Source organism: Lampetra planeri, chromosome 13, assembly GCF_965212315.1.
Source record: "Lampetra planeri chromosome 13, kcLamPlan1.2.h2, whole genome shotgun sequence".
Taxonomy (NCBI): Eukaryota; Metazoa; Chordata; class Hyperoartia; order Petromyzontiformes; family Petromyzontidae; genus Lampetra; species Lampetra planeri.
In genome coordinates this window covers 3,445,138-3,469,631 of record NC_136119.1, presented here as the reverse complement: position 1 = coordinate 3,469,631, position 24,494 = coordinate 3,445,138, and the positions used below count along the sequence as shown (strand labels likewise).

The following is a 24,494-nucleotide window of genomic DNA, read 5'->3' as shown; positions in this document are numbered from 1 at the left end:
ATTGTGTAAATACACGTGCTTTTTACAAGGTGAGAGATATTCACTGGTGTTTGCAAGGTCCATCCATGGGTAAATTATTTAATGAATCTGTGCATAACAAATAAATGTGACCCGGTAACACTGAAATTGTACGTTGGTGAATAATGGCCACTGGCTGAGCCAGTGGGGGGGGCACGTGTCCCCCCAGTGCCAGGGACTCTATGAGAAGATAGGACAATAGTCTGAGTCCATAATTGGCAATAAGTAACGGCAAAGCGGTTATAAGGGACTCACAGAATTGTGCGCAGTTGCGTATACAGCACACGACTTCAGCGAGCGCGATGCCGATCACACGACGCGGTTCGAATTCGACCCTCGATCGATGGCTGTGCTATTGCCGTACACGCGTCGAATAAAAAGCAAGGGACAAGTCCTTACTCACTAACAACTCCTCTATCATTCTTCATTGCTGGAGGGGTTGACCCCCTACCTGAAAATCCTGGCTCTGCCATTGATAATGACCACTATATTTGTGGGAGGGACAGGGGTTCACGTTGTCCCTCACATTAGGAATTGCGGGTGCATATAATAAATAAATTAAACAATTCTTTATTGTAAACTATTGAAAATAAATTAATAAGTGTGCCCGGTTGGTGGGGGGCATTGCCCCCCCCCTCAGGGCCGACCCCCCCCCCCACCCATGCGTATGCGCTGGAGGCCCAAGCAAAGCCCCCACCTTTCTATTCAGTCCCTCCAGAAAAACGCGGAGTTTTTTGGTGATTGTTGCGGGCAAAAATCGTTGATTATGCGGCACGTTTTCTTAAAAAATGCGATAGAATATGCGGGATATTTATGCAATTTTATGCGATTAAATTGCGGGAACTTGCAAAAATTGCGGGAACTTGCAAAAATTGCGGGAACTTGCAAAAACTGCGGTTTGATGAAAAAGAGAAAAAAAAGTGATTCCCCCAACACCCTATTCACTAGGCTACTACTTTAATGTAAAGAGTCATTTCTTATTACTTCCTATGATAAGCAAGCATACTACATCACAGAAAGTGCTGGGAATATTTAAGTTCTCATCTTGTTTTATTTCAGACCTTAACAAACAGATGGCTCAAACTTACAAAACATTGAGTCGAACAAGTTCTGTAGCTTTACAAAATGAATATGCTACAACTTCTGTAAAAATGAATAAATAAAATATTAAAAAATTAAATGTGTGCTTCCTGTTTTACAGAGGTAGCTATACAAAACAGACATCTTCTGTTAAAATAAGTGTTTTCAGTGCACAGTAACGTAAGCAATACAGTAACAGTACAGTCTTACAGTAATGTAAATTTACATACTACTAACAAAAAAGTGCAATCTTACAACTGTAAAGTTGCATAAACTCTTCATCATGGTTTCATTGGCATCGCGGGGTTCGCAGCTTTTCAATGATGTCGCGTAATGAGTGACGTCACTTCATAACGTTCCCATGGCAACAGGGGAAATGGCTGCGCTTGTGTGAAGTAAACGCAACATTTTTCAACTTTCTGCTAAGATATATGTGACTTTTTGCAACGAAAATGCGGGGATTATGAAATCATGCAAGCCCGCATATTTTGCGCGCGGAAATCTGCAATTTATGCGGCGAAAGTGCGGCGTATTTGAAAAAACGCGCCCCCCGCATAAATATGCGGACTTTGGCTGATTTTGCGTGGAATCTTGCGATCGCATAATCGCGTTTTTCTGGAGGGACTGTCTATTTCTAGTTCCGAGTGAGATGACAAGAGGTAATATTGAGTTGATTTTATTTGTTACGCAGATGATCCCATTTAGACAGTTTTCTGGCTCTTTTACATGGGAGACCCGTGGTGTTGTGAGCACAGCAGCAGCAGCAGCAACAAGACAAAAAGGTCAATATTGCAGAGAACGATTACAAAGTCCTTGAGGGATATGGCACAAGAAATGAGGTATTTAAAGGTCATAAACAAGACGCACGCGAGTCAAAAGCCAGGGCGAATGTAATAAGCGCAAGAGGCGCCAGAATCAGTGAGGTACAGGCGCAAGTAAGCTCTTTGTTTTTGTTTAATAGGAAATAAGACTGTGGGGGAAGAAGAGGGAAATCAAGCTGCAGATGAGTGGCCCTTAGGGTATTACAGAAACGTGGAGCAGCAATGCAGAAATACTTTTTTTTTACCAAACTAAGTTTTAGCAAATGGGATTTTTAGTGGAAATTAAGGAGGCATTTATCAGGCTATGCGAGGGCGTTAGAAGAACTAAGTGGGCCTTTAGGTAATTGGCAGATTTGTTTAAGAGAACCTTTAGGATGAATACAGCCCAGTGACGGTCCCTCTGGATATCCATGGGCGACAGATTTGAGTTAGTGTACCGGTTGTAACGATGAGTTCTATGGGGGGCAACGTCAAGGCCAAAACGAAGAGTGGAGTGGTACAATAGAGCGAGACGTTTTAAGGTTAAGAAGCTAGGCGGTAGATGGTGTCACAATAATCAAATATGGGCAAAATTGTGGCTTTAACTATATTCAGATGGAGTCGATGTGGGAACACAGCATTTGTTTCTGTATTGGCTTTTCATGTCGATGGGGAACTGAAATTTGAGCTGACATTTGGTGCACCCCAAATCTTTCATGAATCCAGGGTCTCTGGAGCTGATTAGTCCCTTAAGATGTTTTCTTTATTCTGGTTATGCCTAACGCCACCGCTGTGTGCGACTGTCGTTGTTAGAGTTTAGGAATGGCTAGGGGTCACACACAAAAAAAACAGCCACCGTCTCTTATTTGAAACGTGGGGTGGTGGTTGGCCTGGCTGCCGCTCTCCCCACCGCGTGAATATACAAGTTGAGCCCCACCAGGTGTTTGATTTTTGCAATAAGCGTCACTCAATCGATTTATGCCCCGAACGATTTATAGCCGGACGAAATAAACCTTGCCAACTTAAATGTGGGTAAGTAGGAAATAAACCGGAAGCCCATTATTACTGCGTTAAATCATGGGCACGGATATTCACTTGCAATGTAATGAACAGAGTGGCTGGTAAGGCAGCCACATAATGTTGTGGCTGCAGTAGATTTATGGTAAAGCTTGGGCATATCCTCACCAAAACATCACTCTTTAGGGAACCCAAACACAATTTGTTTAGTCTCAGTTTGAAAGTATTTAAAACTCTGCTAAATGTCCAGCCTCCCCCATGAGGATGCCTTTTATTTCGAAAGATTTTCTGTTATTTTAAAATATGGCATATTTATGGGTTTCTCAAAGATCTACACATGTGGAAGATTATAAGATGGTGACCACTCTCGGGCAAGAATGAGCACTCTGGCAACATCCGAAGGGTATTACTGTGTGCGTGGCTCAAGGCGTCTCTCCATTGCGAAGTCACTCAGAGATACATGCACCTGCCTCTGCGCAGTGTACCTACCCTAGAGCTCATAATGCTCGCTGTGAGTTACTGTGGAGCATTATGGTCAAAGCATATATAAGCAAAACTCAATGCTCAGTCTCCACATATACATACACATAAAACATTTATTCAGTCCATTGTCTTATTGGCTTTCCAGACTAAAATGATCCATCTACATACATTTAACAAGCCTGGCTCTGTTGATGAGACCCAGACGGTTAGAACAGGCCCAGAGTTTGCTTTGCTGATATATTAATTTACCCATAATGTTCCACAGCCACTCACAGCGAGTGTTTATATTGCTTTTTGAGTTGTACAGGTCCCCATAGTTTAGATGGAATATTCTTGCAAAAAAACATTTGGTAACCCAACGTTTGTTTCATTAGCCATATCTGTTTTGAGTTGTTGCTTTTGTTTTCAGTATTATTATTATGAATCATCAATGTGGGGAGTAGACAGTTGTGCAGCGATACAAGCACTGTGCTATGAACTCACTGTAACCCAAGTTGGATTCCCAGTCATGGCTAACATCAGTTGGCGATATCTGAACCGGTCCTGACCACCTCCCTTTACCATCCTGCACTGACCAGCATGGTGAAGTATAGTCAACACAACCCCCATGACAACTCACACAGCATTGGAGGAGGCCTACATACAGCAGTGGATGAACCCTCATTCATATTTACCATTAAACGATCATGCATTAACATTAAACACTCTGTCCAACCAGCAGTAAAAATGGGTGGACCACAGTCAGTCGATCTGCAGGTCACGTGTTGCGAGGTCACAGTGTGGTGGATACTCCCATCTCTTCCAGGATGTCTGGCCAGCGTGGAAGAGTAGACCAAATACCCTCTAGAGAGCAGCTCTCTAGAGCTCCCTCTTCATGGAGGCCCTTCTGCCAGCAGTGGCAGGGCTTGCATCTGTATTTCAGTAAACAGACGACTGACTTCATTCTGAATGGCGTGCGCGCCCGTTGTGTGTGGATGTGCAGCAGGGGAAGAGCCGAAAGAAGCGCAGCGAAGAGGCCAACACGGTGCGCTACAGCAAGATGATGAGGAACAGCCTCTTCCAGCTCATGATGTACACGCTGGACCCTCTGGGCGATGGTGAGGTGCCCAAGCGGGCCACGACGAAAGCTCGCACACACTTCGCCCGCAGAGCCTCCGTGGCCGTGCCGGGCTAACTTCACGGAGTGGCCACACACACAAAAAAACCACAGAGGGGACGCACTTCGTGTGTGTGTGTGTGCGCGCGGCCGTGTTCTCGCTTCTCAAATCCCCCACAAGCACAAAATAGGTTCAAGAGTGCAAGCCGAGAAAGAAGATCGTGTGTTAAAAATTAGCAGTGTGCACCTAAGTATAAACACTAAAACTACACAAGTTGAAACCTTGACATGTCATTCTTTTTTTAGGTCCTTCAGCCAACAGAGGACTTGTGTTCTATGTGTCTGTCATGCTTCACCCCATCCATGCATTCAGTCACCCTTTGTCTGTACGTTTCCCTGTCTGTCTGTCTGTTTGACTAAGCTTTAGGATTACGTATGTATGTCTGTTGAACTTCTTTCGCACCCGTACGTGGCCAACCGTGCTACACGCGCAAAGACGGGGGTGATATTGTGCCGACCCTTGATGCACAAACGCAGCTGTGAACGTGGCCTCGGGCCAAGCTGTGTTACGTGCCGGGAGCACACGTGCCCTTTGAGAACCTTTAGCTTTGCCGTGTGTCATCGTTACAGAAATCCGAGGGACCGCCGCCAATGAGAAGTTCTATGACTCAATCGCAAAAGAAGGTAATTGCAGGCGCATTCCGCCAGTTGCATGACATTCGGAAGGTCCATTAAAGATCAGCCCCTCCATCACGATGCCAGTGCCTCCTAAATAGGCACAGCATGTGCGCAAATGTCACTGTAAATACTGAAATAGACTTAACAAATGTGCCCCCCACCTTTGCATGAACATGCTATTTTCACCGATTTTGGACAGGGACCCGCTTTTTTGTATGCGCCGTAGCTTACCGCAACTTAGCGCAAATGTTTTTGCTGAACTTAACAAATAAAAATATTCGTTCCCTCGTTGCCTACTGCATACGTACACGCATGTGTGTGTAAAAAGTATACATACGTGTATGTATATATATACACACGTGTATGCTACATTCATGTCCTTGTGTGGACAACTGTACATGTGTACGTGTAAAATTATGACTTCTTGTTGCCATTCACTGTGATGATGTTTCTGAGCATCCTCGGGTTTAATTTCACTCCTTTCCAACCCTGCAGGGTTTCCGCCTGTTCCCACTCATTCACGTGAAAGCGTTTGACATTTTTTTGCCCCATTAGGTTCTGTATGGAAATGTCTAAAATGTGCTCTGGCTGCGTTTGATCCCACAGTGATTGTTGACGTGCAGAGGTGTGCATCGTTGTGCGCTTTGGCAGGGCTTTTGATTTTTGTTCCCAAATCTCCCGTCTTTCCATCTTATTCCTATTATTTGCTATTACAAATATTATTATTACGATTTGAGCGGTTGGAAATGTTTTCCTGGTATGTTTATTTTATGCATTGTGTTTATGAGTTTCACGTTTATGTCTTTCATTTTGTTTCATTTTCTTTTTAGATTTCTGTTTATGTTTTTCAAAACCACTAACATCAAACATTACCAAAAGGTATGTGTTATCTTCTAACGTTGTCATGGAATTTTGGAAATCCTTATTACAGCTCTGTGCAACATCGTTGATTGTATTTAAACGTGACTTTAAATTGTCTTAAAACTGGAACATGATTATTATCGCCATGTAATTCTAAACACAGTATTTTTCACAGTCTTTTAAAACCTAAGCTTTGCGAAAAAAAAGAGAGATTTCAAACATATGCTTTTAAATGTTATATGCCCATATATATTTTTAAGCTTGACTCTGTAAAATACTATTCTTGTCACGAACAAGCATTTATAAAAAAAACTTAAATACGTAAAAAGTGCCATGGTATAATGGTTAGCACAAGAGACTTACAATCCAGAGGTCTCGTGTTCGATTCCAGAAGTCCTCGGTTCAGGCACGGCAGTTGAAAGAACAGGAAAGTTTCTCAAATCCTTTTCCTACAGCAGTATAAATGGGCACACGCCACAGTGAGTCGACTGGCGGGTCGGATGTGGTCGAGTAAAGTACACTCACGTCTTTCAACATTTCTAGTCAACGTGGAAGAGTAGGCCAAATTCCCAAATAGAGTTTGCTCGAGTGGAAACGCTGCCACCAACAGTGGCACGAGCAAGCGATTACAGGGCCGCACAATCTGCCTTGTTTAATGCGGCAAAGCACTTTACAGCATGGAAGAGCGACCGTCAAGTTTTTGGTAAGGGAAGTGTCGAGTGGCAGCACAAGTGCTTACGTGGTACAACCTTCCGGCTGGACATTTCCGACGTATTGTGACACGCTGAAATACACACGAGTTGCGTAAGTGGAGATAAATCCACGTGAGAAAAAATTGAAATACCTTACATTGCAACCAAATGTGCACCCGGAGTTACCTGCAACATTTGTAGCACGTGACTTTTTAAAATCACACAGTTGCAACATAAATAGTGCACGCTGAAATTTAACGCAATTTTGACAGAATGACGTGAAAAATTGCGCCATTGATGGTGTAGGTCATTCATCGATGGGGCGGTGAACTGGCGGTAGCGCGTTCACCACTTGTTCCAGAGGTTCGTGGTTCGGATATAGTGGCCGCCCCACCAATTATTTGTGGGTAATGTAACCGTGTCATCTGCTTCACGGTGGATGTTAAAGATCCCGTGACACCATTCACAAGAGTAGGCCATTGGGCGCTGGGAACAACAGTCCAAATTCGCCAGATTTGAAAGATTACCAGCAAATGACTCAATTGGACTATACATTGTAATCATCGCCCCTCTTAAGTGAAAACTTGGCAGGACCCTCCTGAAAATGAGTCAGTACACTTAGTGAAGCTATCTTGGGTAAACATAATTATTAAAAAATTTTGCCCAAAATAATCGGAATCGTCAGAAGCCCGGCAAAAAATGAATTCTATATAAAACCGAAAGTGAAAACGCACTGATCATCTGTGACTGAGCGAGTCAAGTTGTGTCGTAATAATTCACTCTGCCCCTCCTCCTCTACGTGCATGTGGATAGGTGTAGTGAAAATGTCACGTGTCCTCAGGCGTCAAAGTGGGCCACACGATGTTGATCACGTACACCGGAGTTGTATGAATATGGGTGCAACTTACGTCACGGACTTTTCATGTAAAAAAAAAACGATTCAAGAAGGAAAGATAAATATCATTATTATACCTTTGTGTTTGGTTAGCTCACTTTTTACAGTTGCTCTTGAACAAAAATTACGAGATGCTTTTTGGAAATGTATTTCGTATCAACGTTCTGTTTTATTGGCTGTGCAAAAAAACTTCGCCCGCCCTGAAACTATGACTTTTTTGGGTCAATGTTTGTCTCACAATACCTATTGGCTGATCTCATGTCGAACTCTCTGGGTGTCTTTGTTCTCCTGCTATTTTGTCTCCTTTCTCGGGCCTTTCACTCAATTGCATTTGAATTGGGATATGAGATGTATCTATCAATACAGCACTAACAGCCCCAGTGACTTCCTGTTTAGCAACATAAATTACCAATGGTGCATGTTCAGTATTTTTGTAAATGTTCCTTTCGTACAAACGTATGCATTAACAATTCAAGGACGCGGAGGTGCGGTGTATTGCTTAGTGCTGTATATGTAAGCCCATCGATGGACACATTTTACCATAGAGTATTGACATAAAAAAGAATAATAGCCGATGGTATTTTTTTACACATCTACGAGATGATGCCAACTCAGCCACTCTGTCTCCCTGCCAACTCAGTACGGCGTATCGATTGTTCCCGCAAATCGCAGCCCATTGTTGTATTTAAAATCAAAAGGTACTAGAAAATAACTTGTGATTTACGAACCTGTAGAACATTTTAACAGCGTGTGCACAGCATGTATTACCAAAAGTATATATTTGAAAACTATATATAAAGGATGTGTTGTTTATTGAAGGGAACAAAAACACTATCAACACAAAATTATTGTACGAATTATGACTCGGCAAACGTCTTGCTTCTGTAGTATATGTTTTAGCTTTCCTACAGTTCAGTTAAATAGTCGAATTCCTCTTATCCATGGCGATGTGGAGGACGAACATCGTGGACACTGTTATTTACGATGTCAACTGCACATTTATTCCATTTATCCATGACAGAAAATCGTGGAAAACAATAATTGAGATGCAAAATTGTAGGGAGTTTTTCAGAAATCCTACAGCTGCTGTGGATAATAGGAGTTGCGGTCAATGAAATAGATCAACCGTGTTCCTCTTTAGTCAAGTTTTCTTTCTCCGATACAGCTTTCTCCCCAACTTAGGGAAGTCCCAAAGCCGTTAAGCGTCACAGCATCGCTCCCCCCTCTCTTTTTCCCACGTGCCTGTCTGTCCAAGTGCGGGAGCGGTAGCGCAGAGGTTAGCGCGCCGCGTGACGAACCCGGCGACCCGAGTTCGATTCTCACTCACGGCCAACAACAACAGTGGCGATTATCCGCACCAGTCCCGGTCCTGGGCCTTCCTCCCCTAGGTCGACTCAGCCTCGAATGAGGACTTGGTGCAGTGTGTAAACATCGCCACTGGGGAGACAAAAGCGGTCGGGCGTGGTGCTGGCCACTCACCCCCTCCTGTGCCGTGCTGGCCTTGTATGTATATTGAACTTCTTTCGCACCGTACGTAGCCAAGCGTGCTAATCCAAGGGTCTTGGATGATCGCTAACATCACTTTCCCCCCCAAAAAGTCCGTTCAGGCTATACGGGGGATATTTGTGCCAGTGTACCCATGCGCTGGCCGACTGTTGCTGCTGTGTGTGTCCCCAGCACGCATGCAGGAGCAGCAGCAGACAGCAGCGGTCGTCGCTGTAGCAAAGAAAGAGGCCAAGAAGAAGAACAAGAGGGTGTCCACCAGCCCCGCTGAACCGTCACCGATCACACGTGAGCCACAGCTCAGTTCTCTTGACAGCTACTCCCCACTTGGTTTTCGGCTCGTTCAGCACGGTGCCCAACGTTTTGCCCCGCTTGCTGCGAGCATTCCTCTATGAGGGGCTGCATTTTTCAATTTCTGCAGAAGCCTTCCCGCCCACAGGCACGTGGTGCTCTGAAGCTGAATTTGAGCTTCTTCAAGAAATGTCGGTGACGCTCGTCCGGTGAAACGTCGACAACGAAGTGCAATGGCGCGTTTTTTTAAATATCCAGCAGGCGGTTGACCACTCACAAGAGCAGCCAACTCATATTGTGACGCTAATGAAATCACTTACAATTGATCAACGGCCATGATTCACTGACACCAGGGGGGCATTTGGACAGATCAGAGATGATGGATGGACACCGCAGAGACAACAGCAATTGTAATCACCATGCTGGATGACGAGCCTCGCCAATGCCGTTACCATCTCTCACGATCCAACTACCACCAGAACACCATCTGATTGCATCGCTCCGTCTCTCATATTTGACCGCCGAGACGCATTAAATTCCTTGGCTGCCAGAAATGTATATGAAATTGTTGCTATTTTATTTGGAACATAATAATAAAACATATCCATAATATAGTTTTTTAGGTGAGATGACGTAAATATAAATATGTTGTTTAACCCTCCACCACCCGACAGCCAATTAGTAAGGTTTGTCACAAAAACAAAACATGACAATTATGGATAATATTGGTCGCGAAAGCCTACGTGTTGAAATAACATTCATGTTAAACAGCATCTTCAATCCCCAGCTCCCTCTCACCCCTCTTCCCCATCCCCTCTCTCCCCTTTCATGTTAGTTGTCTTCCCCCTCACCTTTCACCCCATATGAACTTTCACTTCTCTGCTAAGATGCCCCCCACTTTGGTGTAGCAGTCATCCCAATCTACCCGCCATCCTCCTTCACGTGATAAGCCGCTTCATTGAGCTATAGATTTGAGTCCAGGTCACTTCGGAAAAATAGCTATACAAGTTCAGTGGGCCTTACCTGGTGAAAAAAAAAAGTCTTTAAAAAATATAAACTTAACCCTGGGGAGCACACCAATAGGCAGTCCTTATCAAATGCATCATCTGCGTCTGGTTTATCAGTAGGGGAGAATGAAGCCAACGTGGACAGCCCGGGCCTGACCTCGCCTGCCCAAGAGACAATCTCTCCAAGCAACAAACCCAACGGCAGTGCTGCCCCACAGAAGATCGACGCTGCCAATGGTGCAAGCCAGGTGAGTTCAAGAGCAACCTGCACACACGGTGTACAAGTAGGGATGCCACCACTACTGGTTTTGCCAGCATTGGCCTATTTTTTGCAATAGCTATCCTGGGAAATAAATTTTTCTAGGACATTAAAAGTCCCATCCTTTGTCAATTATGAAATAACATATCACTCAAAACATTGCATCCTAAACTAAAACTAGACTTCTTATTTTACCAGATAAGTCCTGCTGAACTATATACATGTAAATATTTTTTTGAATCTACCTGGCCACAAATGATAGCTCAACGAAGTGGCTTATAATGTGGAAATTTATAACAGCCAAATACTCTAAACACATGCTTTTAAATGTGGAGGAAAAAACCGGAGGACCTAGAGAAAAATCCACGTGATCACGGGGAAAACATGGAAACTCCAAATATACAACAGGCATCAGGGTCGAGATCGAACCCATGACCTTCTGCATACCAGTTGACATCTCGTCACCCTACTTTAAATTGAAAACTGTCTTTACAACTGCTTTTGGTATTTAGTTTGTTGTCCTTCCCCGCACCTTTGGTTAGCACCGTTGACTACTTACGATACGAAAGAAGTTCAACATGATTGTCGGTCTGCCATGACTCGCTTCACAGCACTGACCGCTGCTTTCTCTGACAACAGTCGGTCGATGACGCGAGTGACGAGAAGGAAGAGGAGGAGGAAAAGCCCTTGAGCATGCGGTGGCCAGAATCGACCAAGAAGCAAATCTCTTACGTCTTCTTACTGCCGCTTGTCCTGCCTCTCTGGATCACCCTGCCTGACGTCCGCAATCACGTACGTTTCCCTCATTCACAACGAACGGTTCGAATGTATACAGCATGGCGCGGGTGGCCCCACGAGCCACAAACTAAAACATTCTTATCGTCAAGAGCTGTACAAGATGCTACGGTGGCAAGATGTTAATTACCTCGCCTGGTATATAGTAGGTTGTGGGTTCGATCCCGACGCCTGTATATTTGGAGTTTGCATGTACTCCTCATGGTTGCATGGATTTGTCTCCGGGTCCTCCGGTTTTTCCCTCCATATTTAGAAACATGCGTTTAAAGTGTTGTATTTGGCTGTTTTAAATGTCCACGTGGTGAGCCACTTCGTTAGGCTATCATTTCTGGCCAGGTCGCTTCTGAAAAAAACCTGTATTGCTCAGTGGGCCTTACCTGGTAAAATAAAAAAAAATTGTTTAGTTTAATAGTTTAGTATGTATGTATGCTGAACTTCTTTTCGCGCCGTATGTAGCCAACCGTGCTAATTGGAGGAGCGGGGTGATCACATGGCCAGTTGGCTCAAACTGGTCAGTTGTGAAGTATTGAACTTAGACATCTGTGAGAGAGCAGCCCCCACCGTGAGTGCTCAGGTCTGGCTCCGCTGCCAGAAGCGACTGTTCCAGGCCGTTGCCACTTCCGCATTTTTTTATGAGAAGTAAAATATCAGCTGCATCTTCTATTTTTTCTTCAGAGGCCCATATGGCCCGGGAGCCGTGTGTGGCTCTCACTGTGGTTTGGCCACCCCTCGTTTATAGCATTGAAATATTTCAGTATCTAACTGACGTGGCTGTCATGGCTTTTTACCCAAAAGGCCAATAGATCGAGTGAAATAGATGATGAATAATCAGATGAGTGACTGAAAATTAATGTACTACGTTGTGTCCCGGAGCGAGTGAGATGACTCTACGTCTGTCTTGTATTCCTGCCAGCGCTCCAAAAGGTTCTTCATGGTCACCTTCTTCGGCTCCATCCTTTGGATCGCCATTTTCTCCTACCTCATGGTGTGGTGGGCTCACCAGGTGACTTCACAGCAGCCACGAGTGCTAGATCTTCCACGTCTCCAAGTTCCACGGCCAAACAATAATTTGTCGGTTTTCTGAAATCTTGCGAGCTGCAAATTGTTATATTACGTATTTATTGATTGAAATAAAGCTTTATTTATTTATTTTGCCGGCTGCCAGAATATAAATTCCTCATTGTCTGCACAAATAGGCATTCTTATTATGAATGCCATAGGCTCATAAATTTAGACTTAAATTAATTATTTTGCTCATAATACATGCAATGGAATCATGCGTGTAAGAACAGATGATTTACTACTTATGCAAATCACATGTTAATCTTAAAATTTGATTAATGGGGTGAAGGAGAGCTGTACAAAGAAAGAGCAAATTAGAAACAATACAAATGAGACAAAATGAGACAGAGAGAGAATTGCATGGAATCACAACCATTAAATGGTGATCATTCCATACTGAATGGTAATGTTCCAGGGTTGTTCCAGTGCAGGTTTCACTTTAAAACAAGACATTTATTTGGAACAACATGTTCGCGTCCTCTGCTTACAAACCTTTCCAGTGGACCCAGCTGATGTCACGCACTCATGAACGCCATGACACCACAATGTATCTCTTGTGCCTTTCCATACAACGTTGTGACGCCATGCGTAACGTCGCAAACTTCCTTCGCTTCAAGGTGACCGAGTGGCTAAGAGGTGACAATAACCAATGTTTTAACATTTCGCATTATGGACTTTGCTGTGTGGGCTGTATCCTACGAAGCAGCGTTTGGCATCTTAAAACTATCCTTCGGCGGTGGGAGTGACCGAGGCAGAGCTTGTATGATGCCGTGTGCCTCCGACTGATGCCGTGAACGCCCCCGTTATGAGCGCAGGTTGGGGAGACCATTGGCATCACGGAGGAGATCATGGGGCTGACGATCCTGGCGGCGGGCACCTCCATCCCTGACCTCATCACCAGCGTCATCGTCGCTCGCAAGGGACTGGGCGACATGGCCGTCTCCAGCTCTGTGGGCAGCAACATCTTTGACATCACCGTGGGGTGAGAGAGTATCACACCGCATTGCCACTTTCATCAAAACATATCACCGCCTTCATTACACCCTCTACGATGGGTTTTGTGATTGTATCGCGTGTTGTTCAGCACAATGTACAACATTGTTCTTCACACACTGGGAACTGATCTTCAGTTTCTGAACAAGAAGCCAGCATGTGGAGCGAAACGTCGGATATGGTGATGAAAACCACGTGGAGTAGCCCGTAAACCCATGGGAGAAAGCTACAGAGCACAACTGAAAAAACCTACCCAGTATTATTTACTAAATACTGCGAAAAGTTGCTTAAGATGCTGAAGTTATGTTTCCAGATTGATGATATGGTAATTCGTTTTGGTCTTTTTGTTACTTCAAAATGTAGTGAACAAGTTTGTTTGGTGCTTAGGATTCAAATCCGAGCTGTCACTTTTCATTAATTTTGGTTATGAACTGTCGTTGGTTTATGGGCTCAGCCTGGTCACTAGTTGTTGCTAAAAAAACATCACATCACATTTTTCATTTAATTTGACTAAATTACATCTCTGAGACTTCGATTGACACGTGATGAAAATTATATTCAGAATGTTATGACGTGTGTCCCCAAATGTGGATAAATAGTCCTTTTGAAGTGTCTTTAGAACAAGTGATGTGATGTCATCAACTTGGGGTTGTTCTCTGACATGGGGTGCTGCGGTGTTACAACAATATACCCCACCAAGTTTTCCTAGGTGCTCTCAAGTATGAGTTAATACATTTTCATAGGGTCAGAACCCACTTTTGCATGTTAATTGGAAATAATATAACGGATTGGGAAGATAGATATAATGTGTATTGAGAAATAGTCGAAGGGTTGCAAATTCAATGCCACGTATGGATTTCTGTTCAACAATGTGTAAACCGCACAAACGCAGAGATATAGCTGCACAAATATTAAAGACTGCTGCCCTCCGGCTTTTATGAATCATATTAGGCATCAGAGGCAAATACTACAGGCAGGCATAGAACATGCTGTTGTCACAGACCCGGATTTTCAGTGTTCCATCAATCGATTTCAGTCAGCAAAGAGCTACTTTACTGGACATATATAAATCTGACCATGGCAGGCTCTTATGATCTAAATATCAGGCTATCATCTGTTTTTCAAAATGAATGTATCGTTTAAACTGTACTGGTAAGCATCCTATAACTTCCGCATCGCACATTGTCAGCACTCTTAAGTTGCAAAGATCTTGCCTTTGTCCAGAAGACCATAAATGCATCCAATTTTGTATTGAAAAATAAGCAGGCTTGAGCCTGGTTAGTACTTGGGTGGGTGACCACCAGGGCTTGTCAAGTGTCGTAGGTGCCCGTGGTATAGCAGTGCTAATTGGCAGAGGTGCCGCGGTGGCTAGGAGATGTTAACTACCTCACCTGGTATACAAGAGGTCGTGGGTTCGATCCCGACCCCAACCATGATGCCTGTTGTATATTTGGTGTTTGCGTGTTCTCTCCCTGGTCACGTGGATTTTTTTCCCAGGTCCTCAGGTTTTTCCTTCCACATTTAGAATGAACATGCATTTACATTATTTGGCTGCCATATACTTCCACGTGATAATCCAATTCGTTCAGCTATCATTTGTGGCCAGGTTGCTTCTGAAAAAGAGCTGTATAACTCAGTGGGCCTTACCTGATAAAGTAAAAAGTGAAATATTAGTTTCAAGCGTTAACCCTCATATGTGTAGGTTTTCTCCAGGTGCTTTGGTATCTTCCCTCATGCTGAACATGAAAGAATTAGCCAAACATCCCAGTGCACGACGCACCTTAAAATAACTCTTGGAGACTCAATGATGCTTTGCTGTGTAAATAATTTGCAATAATTATCGTAATATTCCTGCAAAAGACTTTCGCTTTGTAAGTGCGACATTGTAGCAAGGCATTCATAACAGTATTATCCATAATAGAGGTTTTTGGGTCAGATCTTGTAAATATAAATGCGTCGTTAAACCCGCCACCACCCCACACAGCCAATTAGTAAGGTTTGTCACAGAAACAAAACATGCCAAGTTGTTACTAGTACACCACACCGGTGTGTTTGACAGTAAATCCAGAATATTTACCATTCGAGTACTGGAGGTTTACTCTCCAACACACCGGTGTGCTGTACTAGTGTAGTGGGTTCGAATTAGGTGCACACACACGCAGCTTGGAGGCAACACTATTTATTAACGGTAAGTAATATAACACTGTACATGAGGTGGTGACCACCTTCCTCAACTCACTAACACTCTGGAATACGACACAGACTGGACCAGGCAGGCAACTGGCCCAGGACGACGACTCGGGACTTGACGACCGATGATGTCTTCACTTCGGAGAACAGTACAACAGCCTCACTCTGCGTTCACACCACGCTTATATCTGCTTTGGCATGGCCGGCTCCGCCCAGGCGTGGCTGGCTCCGCCCAGGCGTGGCTGGCTCTGTCCAGGCCACGCCTCCCTTCCCAGGTCACGCCTCCCTTCCCCCACCTCTGGGAAGGTCCGGATCCCTCCACCACGTGACCCCCCAGGCACCCCCTTGGGGCCCCCAGCCCTCGTACGGGCCGACACAGTAGTGACCGTTCTATGTCACTACATCACCCCCTCCTGTATAAACACACAGCCGTCCCCGGCTGTAACACAACTGTGAAACATCGAAAAGGTGTGCCCCCGAACCAGCAACATCAATAAATGACCGGCAACCGATAAGAAATACAATCACGTAATATATACAGAATCGACGAGGGTAAAAGGGAACCGCATAGAAAACGGGGAATTAACAACAAATATACATGAAAACTGGCTAACCCACTTACGCTCCAGCACAGCCTCCCCGTGAGAATCACTCATGCACCGACATGAGAGTGTGGCCATTGGAACGACGGCGTAGGCAATGAGCAAGGAGTCCGAGAGGCATGTAGAGCAGCCAGTCTTCAACGAGTCCATGTGGCCGGGTCTGGGGAACCAGAAGCGGCCCAAAGGGCACGGCCCCTCCCCCCAGGAGTCAGAACAGGAGGAGCAGGAGTAGCTGACGCATGCTCCACTCCCCCCCCAGTCCATAGCCGGTCGGCATAACCGGCGACTCCAAGGTGCCAGGTAGATACTGCCTCCTGTGACGAGAACGAAACCCTCCTGAGGCATCACTCAACGAACACTCTCCTCCGCTCTTCGGACATGACAGTCACCCGTTAGCACCCCCCCCCGCCTTTCCGACGTGGCGTCACAACCAGTAGCACGCGTCAGCCATATCGGGGGGTGGATTTCCATGTTACCACCCCACCGCCTTTCCGATGCGGCGTCACAACCAGTAGCACGCGTCGGCCATATCGGGGGGGGAATTTCCATGTTACCACCCCACCGCCTTTCCAACGCGGCGTCACAACCAGTAGCACGCGTCGGCCATATCGGGGGGATTTTAACCCAGTCTCTCTCCAAGACTCGCATCGCAGCATATAGCTGTACCGACCGAGCTGAGACGACCCAGTCTCTCTCCAAGACTCGCATCGCAGCATATAGCTGTACCGACCAAGTTGAGACGACCCAGTCTCTCTCCAAGACTCGCATCGCAGCATATAGCTGTACCGACCGAGCTGAGACGACCCATCGTTCACTCACTGCACAACATGCACCCTAACAACTGAGGGATACAGTCCCAACGTAACAGGACAACTCCACCTGAACCTTACGAATCTCCAGCCCACTGTTTCAACGCACCTCGGAGTGTCTCACTCTCCGGGCCGTCAGGTCAAGCCATCAGACACAGCATGATGGGACCACACTCTCTGAGCCATGTGAGCGCACAGCCCACTAGGCTAGACAAGCCACGGAGTGTCTCGATCTCCGGGCTGTCAGGTCAAGCTGTAAGACACAGCATGACGGGACCACACTCTCTGAGCCATGTGAGCGCACAGCCCACTAGGCTAGACAAACCACGGAGTGTCTCGATCTCCGGGCTGTCAGGTCAAGCCGTCAGACACAGCATGACGGGACCACACTCTCTGAGCCATGTGAGCGCACAGCCCACTAGGCTAGACAAGCCACGGAGTGTCTCGATCTCCGGGCTGTCAAGTCAAGCCGTCAGACACAGCATGACGGGACCACAATGTTTGTGTTAGACACGCAAATCTCACTGGGCCATCCTGGTCAGGATCTGTGCCCCAAGATAAGTGACAGCCAGCACCACAATTCCAAATCCCTGGCAGCATGTCACCATCGCAATTTAACACCATCACAACACATACAATTTGAATTATGATCCCCCACAGAACTGATCCAATGCCGAACAGGTACGCACAATTTGTGACGATCCCGAATATTCAATGGTCACAACAATACACCTCACATCCCGTATCCGTACACATCATCTCCGAGACTCGCATTGCAGCATGCAGCTGTACCAACCGAGTGGAGAGAGCAACGCAATTTGACGGCAATTAACGGAAACGCACCCCCGGTCCATGTAGAACACAAGGGGCATTCCCGCACAAAAGACATCATCTGTGCAACAACGGACAGGAACCAACCAGTGAGTTTGAAACAAACCGAACCTGTCATTTCAAAATCCCCTTCAACATTAACCATGGGACTCAGGGCATTCGAATTTTGAGAGCAAAAAAACTAGACACAAACCCCAAGAATCGCCGAATTGATTAATACAGTATATGCAGTATACGAAGTTCGTACAATCAATCATTTGGCGCAATGCTCCATCCAGTCCCCACATGGCAACACACACAATCAATACTCCAGACAATCCGTACATATTAAATAATCACAAGCAAGTACCCAACAGTCCATACACTGTTAACAATTTCAAGCAAAGCTCCATACGGTCTGTACATTGGCAACAATGACGATTAAAGTTTCTGACAGTTACACGTGGCAATCACGAGCGAAACTCCATACAGTATACACAATAACAATGGCGATTTCGCAACAAAACGACGTAACAAAACGAGTCATTAACACGGCAACCTACAGGATATCAACGGAGCTCGGGACACCAAACAACGAATTAATCATTAACTACACCCAGAAGATACCGATCTCGACGCCGTATTTAACAACACTGTTACAAGCAGACACCCGCATGAAAGCCGCGTCAATTTATCACGCACACAACCGGACGAACACGCTCCGCAAACCAGCGAGTTAAAAAAAAACACCCGCGATCGCAACCCGGCGCACGTAAGATGGGTGAAGATATTATTATTTTTGTTGGGGCCGGGTGCTTGTCATGTCACGACTCGCCTGGCAAACTGTGAATAGCGGAGGGCGGCAAGGTGGAGCACTGGGACGGCCCGAAGAATCTTTCATGGTGAACACGGCCTGCTATTGCGAACCCATCCACCTCTCGCGCTCGAGCAGAAGGCCGGAACTCCCCCTCTGCAGGCGTTGATGTCGGCGGGAGCGGCATTTCGGCAGCAGGAGCGGCGTTTTGGCGGGAACCGCGCCCCGACCAGCCGCCGAGTTGGCGGGAGCGGCGTTTTGGCGGGAACCGCACCCCGACCAGCCGCCGCAGAGACAACGATGTCCTCTCCCCGCGGCTCCATCGCTCCGTTCCCGATGGCGGCGAAGCAGCGGTGCGATGGCAGTCCCGCCGCTCCGCGTGCAGCGCAATCTCTCTCTCTGTCACCGGGGCTGCCATCCCCGGGGCTGTCCGAAGGATGGTCGTCACACCATCCCCGTCGTACGAAGGCGTCCAGATGAGTTTTGTATTTGTTTTTCGTGTGCCCATTTTACTTCCCTAGGATAACACCTAGCAATATTTATATTTCCACAACTTCTGACGCCAAATGTAGTGGGTTCGAATTAGGTGCACACACACGCAGCTTGGAGGCAACACTATTTATTAACGGTAAGTAATATAACACTCTACATGAGGTGGTGACCACCTTCCTCAACTCACTAACACTCTGGAACACGACACAGACTGGACCAGGCAGGCAACGGCCTGCCTGGCCCAGGACGACGACTCGGGACTTGACGACCGATGATGTCTTCACTTCGGAGTACAGTACAACAGCCTCGCTCTGCGTTCACACCACGCTTATATCTGCTTTGGTGTGGCCGGCTCTGCCCAGGCGTGGCCGGCTCCGCCCAGGCGTGGCTGGCTCTGTCCAGGCCACGCCTCCCTTCCCAGGTCACGCCTCCCTTCCCCCACCTCTGGGAAGGTCCGGATCCCTCCACCACGTGACCCCCCAGGCACCCCCTTGGGGCCCCCAGCCCTCGTACGGGCCGACACAGTAGTGACCGTTCTATGTCACTACACTAGTAACAACTTGGCATGTTTTGTTTCTGTGACAAACCTTACTAATTGGCTGTGTCGGGTGGTGGCGGGTTTAACGGCACATTTATGACTACGCGATCTAACCAAATATTATGGATAATATTGCTCGTGAGAGCCTACGTGTTAATTACGGTATTGTCAGTCATTACATTGGGTATCGTCTCCATCGTCCGTTGTGCTCATACTGGTGGTGGTGGCGGTGTGTTTGGGCCACGCGGTGCGCAGGCTGCCAATGCCCTGGCTCATGTTCTCGCTGGTGAAGGGCTTTGCACCGGTGCAGGTGAGCAGCAATGGCCTCTTCTGCGCTATCGTGCTGCTCTTCCTCATGCTCCTCTTCGTGATCCTCACCATCGCCGCGTGCCGCTGGCACATGAACAAGCTGCTGGGATTCTCCATGTTCCTGCTTTACTTTGTGTTCCTTATCATCAGCGTGATGCTGGAGACTCGAACCCTGCACTGCCCGGTTACCATATGAGCTCCCCAGGCATCCCAGCCTCTGTGCCCGCCTTGAGGAGATAAAAGTCTCCGGCCGGTGTTCTGGAGCTTCCTTTCTCAACCCGATCTTTGAAAAGGTCTCGTCATGTGAAGGTGTCCAGAGAGCATCGCTGCTGAATGATCCACGGGGTGCATCTGCGTCCATCAAAACACCCGAGAAATAAGACCTCTGCTTCAAGAATTACCTTCCGAGCAACATCATTTTGTCACCGATGGACAACCTGGATGTCCCATCTTGATTTCAGTTGCCTACCAGCTATCATCACCAAATCAACCTCCATCACCAATGGCATGGACTGGGAGTGAATGGAGAGCAGAAGAAACAAAAAAAATGCATGAAGGCAGAATGATCAAATGAGGTGTACAAATGTCAAAACGTGAAACTGAGTGACCAATGCTGTTTGCTTTTTGTCTGCTGCTGCTGCTGAGGAAGTTGAACACGGGGAGCTTTTGCAATTGCTTCATGTTGCACAAGACGATGTTTTTAAATCAACTTACAAACTATCGGAGAGAGAGAACATGCGCACTGAGGCAGCGTTATGCTATGACACGAGCTCATGCAGCATGGATCGTCGGAGCTCGAACTGATCTGTTTCCATTATGACCCGAAACCTCATCAAGCCCATTGGTGTTCAACGTGCAATGATTGGTAACATGCTGATAATTCATATTGTAGTTTCAGGGGCATCACAATACAATGCGGGTGCACCACTTCTTATCAGTACGTAGTCACGCAGGTTAAGAGAAACAATGCCCAACCATGTATCAAACGTCATACTCCCAGCTCTTACGTTAACACAGGAATGGAATGCACATGTCTTTTTTGAAGTGGCATAAACCACCGATGATGCTAGATTTCTCTTGCGGGTCGAGGCACAGTTGCATGAGGAATCATACCCGGGGGTATTCCTACGGCGTTAGCTCGTAAGTCCAGTACACATTGCAACTCGCTGTTGATATCGATGCAAGTGTCGGCACACAGAGCCTGTGCACGCATCCCCAGAAAAAAAAAAAATTCGCTCGGAGGGGCAACGCCACTTGAGTGTGTCTCAAAGCTGGCGACGTGTGCGTGGCAATAACACACAAAACACCTTGCCGAGTCCGGAGTTCTATGGTAAAGGATGACAATCGATGTGGACAAAACCGAAACGGCTAACGGGTGTCCTTCACTTTGTTTCAAATTAACACACTTGCACTTAAACGAGATGTGGGAATGTCTTGCAGTGTTTACAGCATGTTGGCGACAGCGTTTCCTTTGAAGCCGATCTTTGTCAGTTTCAACCAGGACTCTGCGCGCATTGGTCCCGCTGGGATGGGAGTGTCGTGTCAGAAGGCCACCAGCAGCACGGACTCTGTGCACAGGATCTCGTTTCGTCGCCGTCGACACACAGGGCGAAATTGAAATTTGCATGTGCGCTCGGCTTAGGGAGACAAATTCTGCCGCGTACGAAGCGTGTCAAAGAAATAGATGACATTGCATGCCAGCTTTCAATTCCTACTTTAGTGTAATGGGACTTAAAGAGTTAGCATCTTCGGACATTGTATTCATCAGAAGGCTTAATTGAAAACTCAATCAACACTATATATGCATGATAGTTGCCTTGCTGTGAGCCAGTGAACATTCATATAAATGTTTATTGTTGTTGGTTCCTTTTTTTTCTTTCTTCAGAATGGAACATGTCCCTATTGTTGTTGTTGTTGTGGGAGTGTGCTGTCCACGTCTGCTGATGCCACCTAAGGGTGACTGTAGGCGTCCATTCGACACGAAGTTGCTGACGGTACTCTCCGTCGTGGTGGATGACCTTTCGTGTGTCACGTTGTCTCTGTGTTCCTTCGCGAGACTCAAACTTGAAGTCTGAGCATCGCCATCGAATCACCTGCTTGTCTATGTGGAGGTTGTCGTGATTCGTCTTCTTTACCCCAAAGCACCAAAATGTTTTCAACCAAAAAGGAAATACCACACACATGGCAAGTCAAGATGCAGAGGAGTTATCATTGCCTTTCATGTTTAGAAACGGACTATTATTGCAGTCATACGTTAGATTGTAAAAGTCACATTGCACTTTTTTAAATGTGGATTCAACTCTTGTATTTCGCTCGACGTTTCTTTTTTACTCATGCTATACTTTCAGAAGACACTGCTGTATTCTGCCCACGATGAATGTAAGGAGTCTGCATGGGGAAGGCTGGAGGGGAACGGTGGGGGGGGGGGTTGTCGTTATCTGCTGAGAGAAAATTTACCTTTCCATCATTTACAAAACCTATCAACTTTTATTTACACTCCTCAGATTGTTTGCCTCGCATCACATTTCACAGAGGCAACCATAACATGTCCTTATATATCGCTGCAAAGACTTGAACATCCTATACCTGCTTGGCTCGTTGCTCCACCATAACCTGTGCTTGAAGTCTTGTATGCGCCAGGCCTACTTGTCCTAGTGCGGTCACGTCTAATGTGGTATGATGCCAGCCAAAGTTGCGTGAGTGTGCAATTGTGCATGTTTTTGCTTTTACATGTAAATCTCCCTCTACCACAACGGGGGGGGGGGGGGGTAGAGAGATGCTATTTAACTCAGAAATGTAAAACGATATGCTGCGTAGCTCAAAGTACAATTTACAGTTGTAGTAGTAGTAGTTACCAGCCTTATTTGTTTAACGGACCACTTCCAATAATATATCAGTCAGTATTGCCATGAAAAATATACATACTATACCATCCTAAACATACAATGTTTGTGTGTAACAAATATCCCCTCCCTCCGCCTCCTTTGAAATAATTGCGTCAAAATGTGTTCAGACACTGGTGTCTCTCTACCCCGGTGTCATGGTCCATGAGCGAGAGCAGATAAGAAACATGAACAAAAGAAGACTTTCCGACGTGTAAAAACACGTTTCAAGATAAGTTGAAGCATGATTAATCCACTCGGCAATTCAGGTTACAACCCAACGTCGCCCGTGTGTTGGCTGCATGTAAACATCCAAAAGGCGTTTCCTGACCTGCTAACTAACTAACTAGTTAACTCGCTAACTAACTAGCTAACTAACTAGTTAACTAGCTAACTAACTAGCTGGTTGGCTGCAAACAGAACAGTTCTGGCGTTGCACGTTTACTGGGGCATCAGCTGTCCCCGCAATGAAATGTTGTTTCTGCTCCACTTCTTGTCAAGTACTCCGCGGGATACGACAAGAATCCAATCATCAGTGGGTTTGTTTCTCTATTGTTGGGTTTTGGGTCATTGCTGCTGTTGCTGCTGCTGCTTATTGCTGTTGTGCGGGTTCCGGTGTGCGTTGCAGGCATGTTTGGTACGCGAGGTGACCAGAATGTGAATGGCGTTTGTCGGGATAAAGAGGCTGAAAGGGCCTTTCGGCCAATGCACGTCATACATCTTGAACGTACCAGTTTAACACGTAGGCTTTCGCGACCAATGTTATTCATAATCAACGTTTTTGGGTTTAGATCGCGTTACCACTACCCGCTAGCATGGAACGTTGGACCAACGTTGGGTCACCCCCCCCACCCCCCGAGTGACCGAGCCTCGTGTAACCAAGTGGTGCATACTTGGGTGTGCGCAAAGCGTTTTGCTTTGCGAAAAAAATACTCTTAGGGTACGTACATTTAAAGCCTTAAGTTTGTAACTTTTAGGATAAGCGCCTAACTTGTTTCAGTTAATTTCAAAGTGAGCGTCATAGTTCAAGTAAAGCCGAACTCATGTTCACAGCATGATGTTCTTAACGGTTCACGGACATCAACAAAATCCGACCGCGGAAAGATGTGCTCATCGAAGACATCCTGCAAAGACTTGCAGGAGCAAAATTAAACCACTGTTTTATATGAAGCAGCAGCTACTGCAGCTGCTGCTATGGCTATATTTTGATTTTATCTCATACTATTTGGCACAGATGATGACCCAGCAAACATGGAAACGTCGAGCCAACGTTGGCCAAAACAGTCCCAACCGCAGTCTCAAGTTGACCCCAACGTTCCACGTTCACTGGGGAGACGGCTGATATCGCCCATGGGGGGCTTAAGACACCATGTATGACAGTGGCATGTCATTGGTGTTGTATATACACATTGAAGATTGACCGATACCTTTGGCCAATTGACACGGCATGCAATGAGCATTCAAAGTCCCTGAGAAAAGGTCAATGCAGAAACAAATCTTTGGTGTACAACGGAATTT

At 46.1% G+C, this 24,494-nt stretch overlaps 1 protein-coding gene across 1 annotated transcript; it reads left to right on the top strand.

The window, feature by feature from the left end:
- Nucleotides 1–2,367: 2,367 nt before the first annotated feature.
- SLC24A1 (solute carrier family 24 member 1) lies at nt 2,368–22,489 on the top strand. Its single transcript, XM_078600321.1, has 9 exons — nt 2,368–2,415; nt 4,381–4,495; nt 5,125–5,178; nt 9,298–9,411; nt 10,539–10,669; nt 11,320–11,472; nt 12,389–12,478; nt 13,353–13,519; nt 20,041–22,489. The coding sequence occupies exons 1-9, from the start codon at nt 2,368–2,370 to the stop codon at nt 20,288–20,290; spliced, it is 1,122 nt and encodes a 373-aa protein (XP_078456447.1). The 3' UTR covers nt 20,291–22,489.
- The last annotated feature ends 2,005 nt before the right edge of the window (nt 22,490–24,494 follow it).

What these genes read in the sequence shown, in the direction of transcription:
- SLC24A1 (XM_078600321.1), top strand. Translation starts at nt 2,368, where the DNA reads ATGAGTTCTATGGGGGGCAACGTCAAGGCCAAAACGAAGAGTGGAGTG. An exon ending in CTGCCAATGGTGCAAGCCAG is followed by an intron (nt 10,670 to 11,319) that starts GTGAGTTCAAGA and finishes CTCTGACAACAG; the next exon opens with TCGGTCGATGACGCGAGTGA. An exon ending in TGCCTGACGTCCGCAATCAC is followed by an intron (nt 11,473 to 12,388) that starts GTACGTTTCCCT and finishes TATTCCTGCCAG; the next exon opens with CGCTCCAAAAGGTTCTTCAT.